Below are 10230 nucleotides of genomic sequence, written 5' to 3'. Positions count from 1 at the left end.
AAAAAAAAAAAAAAAAAAAAAAAAGTTCCACAAAATGCTAGCATATTATTCTAATCCCAAGAGATGATTTTTTGTTCCACACAGGTGTGGATCAGGAAACATGCCTCAGAGTGTTTCAGAACAGGAGTTCTGCTGGATATTAAAGGAAAGTATGGGGCAGAAGGAAGAAAATCAGTACTTTGTAAAATTCTGGGCCAGATGCAGTGGTGCATGCTTGTAATCCCAACTACACAGGATTTGAGCTCAAGAGTTCGAGCCCACCTTGAGCAACAAAGTGAAACCTCCATCTCAAAACAACAAAAAGAAAAAAGAAAATTCTGGGTTTTACAGAGCTAAACAGGTTACTTCATTACTCAAAACCATTCAGAATGTTTAAAATGGAAATTTGCTTTGTAAATCTCCAAGACAGAGAGTTTTAAATTTACTTTTTTTTTTTTTTTTTTTGCCACGACATATCTTACAGAGCAGGAGTTCTCAACCTTGACCACGCATATTGGAATCATATATGTAGTTTTTCAAATTTCCAATACTCTGACTTCACCCCTGACCAATTACAGAAAAAAGAAAATTCTGGGTTTTACAGAGCTAAACAGGTTACTTCATTACTCAAAACCATTCAGAATGTTTAAAATGGAATTTGCTTTGTAAATCTCCAAGACAGAGAGTTTTAAATTTACTTTTTTTTTTTTTTTTGCCACGACATATCTTACAGAGCAGGAGTTCTCAACCTTGACCACGCATATTGGAATCATATATGTAGTTTTTCAAATTTCCAATACTCTGACTTCACCCCTGACCAATTACAGCAAAATTTCTGGGCACAGAATCTAGGGATCAATAGTTTTTTAAAGCTCCCCAGGTATGTAGATAAGTTTGAGGATCAACATAACTTTGAGAAACACCTGTAAATTCTAGCCTCTTCTCCAAGCTTTAGGAAAAAACTAAAGGCACAGGACATCCAATGTTCAACCAGCTTTATTCCATTAATGTCAGCACATTACCATACCTAACCTTACCTCCAAACTTAGTCATTATTTTTCATGCCATGCTCTCTGTATATGTCTTCAAAACTAGGTCCCTGGATGTTATTCATTTCCTGTTTAATTGTATATGTCATTTTATTTTATTTTATTTCTTTTTATTTTATTTTATTTTATTTATTTTGAGATGGAGTATTGCTCTGTTGCCCTGGCTGGAGTGCAGTGGCACGATCTTGGCTCACCATAACCTCCGCCTCCCGGGTTCAAGCAATTCACCTGCCTCAACATCCCGAGTAGCTGGGACTACAGGCCTGCACCACCATGCCTGGCTACTTTTTTTGTATTGTTAGTAGAGATGGGGTTTCACTATGTTGGCCAGGCTGGTCTCAAACTCCTGACCTCAACTGATCGCCCACCTTGGCCTCCCAAAGTACTGAGATTTACAGGCATGAGGCACTGCACCCGGCCTATACATCATTTTAAAAACTGGCTTTGAGCAGATTTAGGAATCATCACCAATACTAAAAAACTTACCAACCTGATACATGTGGACCAATAAGCAAAGAAATAAGTATAAAATGAATTTAAAAGCACAAGAGACATCTTAAATAAGTTGTACAATTTAGATTGGTTATCTTTTCAATGATTTGTGGGACTTTAAATTTTCACAGATACTGTCTTGTGAGCACCCAAGAATGTAGCTTTGAAAACCCTGCCACTGACTGCCATGAAAACAATCTGGATATTCCACTAAGGGTCACTGGTCTCCTGGGGCTTTAGATAAGCTGAGATTAATATGACTTTGTTTGCTCAATAGTATACACTGTAATTTAGTAGTACACTGAAAGGAAGAGAACCTAAAAAGATTCATACCTGGTTTGTCAATTCAAACTCTGCTGAGTCTGACCCCAGAACTGAAAGGCCTCTTGTTCCCTTGAAGGCCAGCTGCCAAGCCAACATTGAAGATGGATGACTCAAAGAATTAAGGTAGATGAAAAACACTCCTTTCCCCTGATTTTCAGCTAAAGTCACTTTTAATCAACAGATTGGCTATTCTCAGTAAAAGTGAATACAGTCTCAGACACAACTACCCTATAATTCAACGGAACACCCTAAGACTGACTCACAAGTGACACCACAACACTCGTTGCTGTCACACAAGCCAGAAATTCAACTAGTCACACAAGCCAGAAATTCAACTATCTCTAAAGTTGACTATACTTAATTTAATCAGGAATAGGCAGTAAAGCTACACACTTCTCATTTTTTGTTAATTTTAACTAGGTAAATAGAATCTAAGTAGGAATAAAATCAGATCATCCTTTAGGTTATAATAACGTACCCATACCGTGAGCTTCATATTATATATCCTAGCTAACATAACATTATACAAAAACAACCCATGCCATACTAATAAATAAATATAGCGCCTAAAATCAGTGCCTGAATTGCTGTTCTCCAGTTTTCATTCTAATATGAAAAGCATTGCATGGGGCGTATCCCTAACATCTTCTCCCACCCCCCGTTTCAGAATTAAACCTCCTTCCTCAGTATTCCCATAACACCTCTCTTCTAACTCTAACAAAGCACTGTAACTGTTTTACACACCTATACATGTATACAGACTATACATTGAGCTCTTCTGCAGCAGGTACCAAGTTGTTCTAAACATCTTTAAATCCATAGGACTATCACAGTGACTGGCACCAAAAAAGCAATAAATATATTTCAATATACTTGCTCCCTCAGGACAAAATAGGAAAAGAACCAACCACAGCCCTCAAGAGAAGAGTCAGCCATGCAAACAAATAATTAAAATACAAGGTATTGGCTTTGTAATACATAAAACGTAATAGGGAATCACAGGCAAAGGACCTGCCAAGCCTCTCCAGAAAAATGAGGGAGGCTGTATGGAAGTGACTGCTCAGATAAATGTTTGCAAAGTGAAAAAAATTTGAAAAACAACATTATTTAAATTCACAGTAGCCATAAAACTCTTTTATTAGAAAGAAACTAAAATATATAGCACAAATGGAAACACAGACATTTCAGTGAAAAGTGTATATGAACATACCAACCACACCTTCAATAAGCCTTCAAAATCATCATTTTTAAAAAATTTCAAAATTTTTTAACAAGCCTTCAAAATCATCATTTTTAAAAAATTTTAAATAATAAAACAATTACATTCAAACATATTTATTTAAGGCTTCTCATGTTTAATTAAAAGTGTTAATATATCAGCAGTTGAAACAATTTAGACAATGAAGACAAAAGTGTAATTTCATAAGAAATGGGATTTTTTCTTAAAACCTAGTTATAATAAAACCCAGATTATAATGAAGGCCAATGCAATAATGGCTGCCCGGAATTTAGTATGAGGATTCTTGATAGGAGTCCATCAGTCTTAGTTGGTCTGAGCTGTAGACTAAAAACAACTCACATCTTATCTTAGCATAATAAAAAAATTAAGTTTCCAGAAAACTAGTAGTATTCTTTCAACTAAATTCTTCACTGAATTATAAATGCACTACTTTGAGGTATTTTCTGTTTCAAATGTATGGTTTATGAAGAGTCTAGATTTAGAAATGCAGCTTAATGTAAACACAACTCTTGGTATCCTCAGTTATCAAAAAGATAGAACTTAAGAGTTACATTCAAGTGCATACTTTTAGTAGGAAATGGGTGCATATCTTCATTTACTTATATGTGCATAAAGAAATTCTAGGCTGATATCAAATCAGCTAATACCAGAAGTTACCTGGAAAGGACTAGACAGACGAGGATCAAGGATGGGAGGGAGAAATTTCACTTAAATCTTCCTATAGATTTTTTAAGTTTCTGAACTATGTTAATGTATTTATATTTTCAAATAATTGGAGTGAAAAATATTTGAAAAAACAGGCTATCAATTTACTATTTATGTAGAATTGAAATCAATTCTATGTTAAGTAGTATTAATTATCTTACTATCTTTTCTTCTATTCTGGTATTATTATTTAAAAATTCTAGTTCTCAACTGGGCGCAGTGGCTCACGCCTTCATCCCAGCACTTTGGGAGGGTGATGCGAGCGGGTCACTTGAAGTCAGGGGTTCTACAGCAGCTTGGCCAACACGGCAAAACTCCATCACTACTAAAAACACAAAAATTAGCCAGGCATGGTGGTGGGGGCCTACAATTCCAGCTATTAAGGAGGCTGGGGCAGGAGATTCTCTTGAACCCAGGAGGCAGAGGTTGCAGTGAGCCCAGACTGTGCCACTGCACTCCGGCCTGGGCAACAGAGTGAGACTCTGTAATAATAATTATTATTACTATTATGTTATTAACAGTAATAATAGTACAATGCTAACAACAAGAAAAACAAAAACCAAATATTGCACTAGGCAGAAGGATAAATTTATCACTTCACTGATCCTTAATTTAGACCTGAAGCCATTTTACAGATAAGGAAACTGAGGCTGAGAGAGGATAAGTAATTTGTGCAAGATACTTATACTTACTTACTACAGACAGCAAGAAGCAGAATGAGGCTTCAAACTGCTTCAAATGTCTCTGCCTCCAAAGTACGTACTCCTAACCACTTTGCTTAGAACTTAGAATTATTAGCATTATTACCCCTTTCTGAAAAAATAGGATTATATTTTATAAAGGACTTTCAAAGTATAGGAGCCATTAGAAGTAGAAGGAAAAATAAGCTTTGTCTTCACCATTAAAACTCTCATCTACATTATCTGTCATTTCTTATCTGCCCTTCCACAGCTGATTACCTCAGACTCTAGGTTGCTTCAGGATATTTTCTTCTCAGTGTCCAAATCCCAATGCCTTACTCCTTGACTTCACTTTAATTAAACACACTAGGTGTTGCTTCTTTCCTCCCCATGTCTTACCCTAACAGTTACCTCCTGTGATCTCAGAAGCAGAGTGAGAATCCTTTGACTCTTAAGGGATTTAATCTTAATGTATTCATTCAAATATTTACTAAAAGTGCTTTTAAGTATAAGGTACTGGGGCCTGCCCTCTGAGAGTTTAGAGCAGAATGAGGAAGACAGACAAGCAGAGTCTTCTCAGTCACTCCCCTTCCTTTCTCTCATTGTGTTGCTTAATTATGGTAATATAACAATAATAAGCAATAAGCAATACACATGCTTGCAGATTTGGACACACAAGCAAAAAAGGCAAATATATTAGAATCATTCACAATTCTAGCAGAGGTAAGTGTTATGGGAGTTTTGATGTATGGTCCCTTCTACTTTATTTATTTGAGAAAGGGTATCACTCTGTCACCCACGCTAGAGTGTAGTGGGGCGATCTCAGCTTACTGCAGCCTCGACCTCCCAGGCTCAAGTAATCCTCCCACTTCAGCCTCTCGAGTAGCTGGGACTACAAGCATGTACCACTATGCCTGGCTAACTTTTGTATTTTTAGTAGAGACGGGGTTTCATCATGTTGCCCAGGCTGGTCTCAAACTCCTGGGCTCAAGTTATCCACCAGCCTCAGCCTCCCAAAGTGCTGGGATTACAAGCGTGAGCCACTGCACCCAGCCCCCTTCTACTCTTTAAATGAGCTCAAGTTCACCCCAAATTTTTAAAAGATCTTCTTTGATGATACTTAGAAAACACGGTAATGAGAGAAAGGCTTCCTGGGGATGTCAGTCAGATTTGTGTGCCAAACTGGTGATTTAGGGTCCCCACTAAACAGTGTTCCTGAAGAATCTTAGAGGGTTTCATTCTATATCCCCAGCCTCTGACATGTGGCCAGGGCTCAATCACTGCTCATGAAATGGAAGAATGAATGGATGAATCAATGATGTAGATTACTGAAATCCAACAAATCTTGACATGGTTATTAGCTTATACATCGGGCACCCTTTGTACTTCACATAAACTGTAAAGATATAGAAAGGATTCAAGGAAAAAAAAATTCCTACAAGAAGAAAGCTATTTTATTCTTGCTAGCTAGGGGGAAAAAACTCTACAAAATGAAATAATAAAAACTACCATCTCATTTCATTCCATATAACATCACCGTTATCATCTTACGACAATTAAAAAACACTAAGACCCAACTCTAAAGTATCTAGCTCTGTGGCAAAAGTCTAACCCAAGTCTCACCAGGAGTTATACCTGAATGGAAGATAGGGGGGCATTGAGCCAGACAGGAGTGCTCTGTAGGCTTCTTCTGGTGTCTTCTTTAAATAGATTACCTAAGACAGATAAATAGCAACATTTAGAACACCAAAGAATGACACAAAACTAATTACTCACCAAATTTGCATTTCACTTCCTCCACTTTGAGTGACAACTGTTACGGTGATAGTGTTGATCTTTACAAAGCAATAATTTACCAACATTTCCTTTCCAGCATGAAGCTGAGCAGCAGTCTTTGTCTTCTCCATGGGTAAGCTTAGAGACAGAGGGCAGATCCATGAAGAGGCCATTGCAGGCTCTTTACAAAGGCACAATGGCAGGGACAGTTGTACCCTCGTAATATACCATGTGCTCACCAAAGACCAACGCACACCTCCTTGACCTTCATCAAAGATCTGCCATGAGTTATTTCAGTGCCTGGTAAATCCTGAAAGATTTCTCACAGTGAGCACAATACCCATGGGGTATCTACTGAATTTTCTGCCTACTCTGAGGAAAGCCAGTGTTGCTCTCTAAACACTCAATAAAATCACAATAAAAATGGGTGAAAATGTGTATAGGTAAGAGTATTGGAAAACAGATTATCTTAGATTTTGATACCAAAGCTACTTAAATCCCTCTGGTCCAACAAGATAAACTAATCTTAAAGCCACAAACAAAAAAGGAGCCCTTAAAACCGGTGAACAACTCCCAGGTAATATACACAGATAATGAGTATATAATATATGCCAGGCACTGTATCAGGTACTGCCACCTCCCTTAATAGAATTTACCCTTGTGGGTCAAAGATAATAATCAACAGAAATAAATACAGTCTAAGGTAAGTGCTGAAAAGGAAATAAATAGGGGCCTGGAAAGGGGCTACCTGAGTCAAGGTAGTCAGGGAAGGGTCTCTGGGTGATGTTCAGGGTGAGATCTAGAGGGGGAGAGCCACAGGAAGAGCTAAGGGGAAGGAGGAAGGGCTATCCAGGCATGAGAATGACAAAGACAAGGTCCCTGAGGCGGGAAAGAGCTTGGTGAGTTGGGGAAAAACAAGGTCAGTGTGGCTAGGACTGAGAGAATGGGAGAGGGGGCAGGAGAAAGCCAGGCAGTGGCCAGAATGTGAAGAGCGATACAAACCACTGGGAGAGCTCGGTTTTATTCCAAGAGCAATTTAATTTTTTAATTCTGAGCCGATGGCATGGGTCATTTTCCTCTATAGTCAGAAACAAGCTTAATTCCTACAATCTTCTCTACCTAAAATTAGTAACACTATTTCTTTAATATGTCCCAACATCAAAACCCTATGCATTTCAATGACAAGAATGGCAGCATCTCCGTTCTTAACAGTAGGGTTTTCCTCTACTTATAAACCTTCTTTGAGCTTTAAGCTATTTCACTAGGAATACATTATATGTTTACTTATTAATATTTCAGGACTAGAAAACGAGTCCATTCTGAGTTTTCTAAAGAAAGAAAAATAAAATAGATTAAAAATACTAACTTTAGTAACAAAACCCCATCTTCATTTGGCAAGTAAACACGAAGCTCTAATAAAGCACACACCAACCAAAACTTATTGAGTATGAAACAAAAAAATAGAAAGGAAATAACTAAAAGTGCTGCGAGACAAGAGGCATTGCCAGATTCTAAAAATGGAGAATTGTCACTCTAGTTGCAGCTCAAATAATTACAAAATTCCATTTAAACTAACACTAGCTCTAAAGACCATTTTCAGTAACCAACGTTACAACAGGTTTTACTGTACCCTAAGGGGTAAGTTATATAACAGAATTGGTTATAATGCAGTGATTTCTTAAGCCTAAAGATGCTGCAGTATTTGAATGGTGATTGGTTGCTAAAAGGGAAGGCTGCTTGTAGAAAGCTTCTGGGTGTGGATTAGATAATTAAAGCTTAGACAACAACCTTTGAAAAGCAAAAATACATTTTCCTCCTCAGGAGCAATTATATCAATTCCCTTTAATTTTGAGGGAGTCATTCTGCAAGAGGGAGGCACCAGCCCACATGGAATTCTTCTTTAGACTGGCTACCCCACAGGGCTTTGCTCCTCATCTTACCTGCATGACTTAGCACACATGGCCCATGTTCTCACATTGTAAGATGATACCCTTTGTTTTTATTTTTATCCCAATGCTCAATTATTAATAAGTGCAAAGTGAAACCCAACAGAGGCCATCTAAATTCCAGGAAGATTCCTGGGGCGTCTTTTACAGGTTGACCTTTCACAACCTGAAGGTAGGTATTTGGGAAAAGTGGGGAAATGCTTTCCTGATGAGTGCATTACCGCATGAATGCATGCTGGGTCATTAAAATACCAAATTTAATTTTTCCAGGATAAAATATGCCACATATTCTTATGCCAGATCTTCTTAGACATGTTTCCTTATTAAAAAGAGAGAGAGGAGAGAGACAGACTAGCCTAGATTAAAGCTCAGAAGAAAAGTGACATTTAATAAGAAAGGTAAGGAACTTCAAACTCTCATTGTTGCTCTAGGATGAAAATAGAATTTGAACAGTGGGCTGACTCCAAAGCCCACAGCAATTCCATCATATCCTCCTGAAAATATAAACTCAGTTAGTAGCATAGGTCTGGAAAAAAGGTTTCCACTCTTCCAAGTTCCTAAATGCCATTTCATTCCATTTGATTTTAAAACTTAGATGACTTCAAACTGTTAACAGTTTGTAGTCATATTTGAGGAAAAGGGCTGGGGAAGGATCAGAAGGAGAAAGAGGAACTTTCTACCTTATGTTTCTACTATCAACACATTGTCTTTTTCACAGACATATACAGATCTGTTTTTTAAATGTGAAGTAAGTAAATTAATTATGCAATGTTCAATGTGTGCTCTTTCTAAAAATAAAATCTATATTTAATGCTCAAAAATTTGTTACCAGATATTCTAACATTTCTAAAAATACTTTTGCCTTCTCTCAGCAGAATCATAAAAATATTCTCTGAATGAAATTAATTTCAAAGCATCTTCTAAATATCTTTTTTTCCTCTTGTGCTCCTAAGGGGAAAGAAATAATATGCTGTCTGCTTTTCTCGCTAGGTATTAACATATATAAACCCAAACCAGAAATTTCCCCGAACTTTTGACTAATACAACTTAACAAAAGCATTTGCACAGATAATGTTCGGTGTACCACATCAGTTTAGTGGGTGGTACATGCAGGACTTTGATAACATTGCCCTACTTTTGCCAAGAAGTCCTAGAAACCATATTAATAATATAGCATTTAACATATACTTTTATTTTTAACTGAGCAGGAGTCACCTAATTAAAGTGAAGTTTTTCTGTTTAATTAACTTCCAGGTACCAAGAACCTCAATGACTTTTTGTTTCTTTAATAAAAGGTTCTTAAAGAGCCAATATCTTAACATATATATTATCAACAGCTATGAGGTTTTATTAAACAGCATAATAAAATTTACCCTACTACAAACCAGCACAATTTATACTGTTTACCAGTAAGTCACTGTTGCCCAACAGTTAATCATGCACTTTCCCAACTTGTGCCATAGGTACCCCCATGTAGTACCATTCTTTTTAAACAGACATTTACTTTTGACTTAAATCAATTTGATGTAAAATGTTTTATATCACTGCTATAAATGTGAAAACCTGCCACTGAGTCTATACATAAATGAATATTAAAATGCGTAACTCTTATAATTTTAAATATTTGTGTTTACTACACCGTGAGAAACAATGTAACAAATAACAAGTTTGTACTTATTTTATAGAGAAATACCAGACCAACATAAGAAGTTATATAGAATCCTCTTAGAATTCATCTGCACATACTTCTAAATCATTTTTTAAAACTAAACCCTGCAGTCATTAAATCCTTAATGCCTGCTCCAAAATAATATGTGAATTTCTGAAGCATTTTGGAATTTACAACTATATTTCTCTACTCAGATAATTCAATCTCTCTGATACACAAGCGGAAATTCTTAAAACCACAAATGGCTTCACAGAGAAGTCTCAACCAGACTCTGGATCATAAATTTGCTAATGATCTTTCTCTGGGGACATTTGCCTCAAACTTTACTATGTTTTTAGCTTTGTTTGTAGGTGCTATTTTTCCTCCAAAA

The 10230-nt window shown here is 36.7% G+C and overlaps 1 protein-coding gene across 3 annotated transcripts in view; it reads right to left on the bottom strand.

Moving 5' to 3' along the window:
- Nucleotides 1-10230, bottom strand: part of CDC14A (cell division cycle 14A) — a 183025-nt gene that overhangs the window by 97902 nt on the left and 74893 nt on the right. For all 3 annotated transcript variants that reach the window (XM_011935181.1, XM_011935180.1, XM_011935179.1), the window contains exon 5: nucleotides 6105-6184. In XM_011935181.1, coding sequence (XP_011790571.1) covers nucleotides 6105-6184 — 80 coding nt within the window. The remainder of the gene's footprint in view (nucleotides 1-6104; nucleotides 6185-10230) is intronic.

This window comes from Colobus angolensis, unplaced genomic scaffold (assembly GCF_000951035.1).
Source record: "Colobus angolensis palliatus isolate OR3802 unplaced genomic scaffold, Cang.pa_1.0 Scaffold141, whole genome shotgun sequence".
NCBI lineage: Eukaryota > Metazoa > Chordata > Mammalia > Primates > Cercopithecidae > Colobus > Colobus angolensis.
This window is presented reverse-complemented; position numbering and strand designations above follow the sequence as displayed.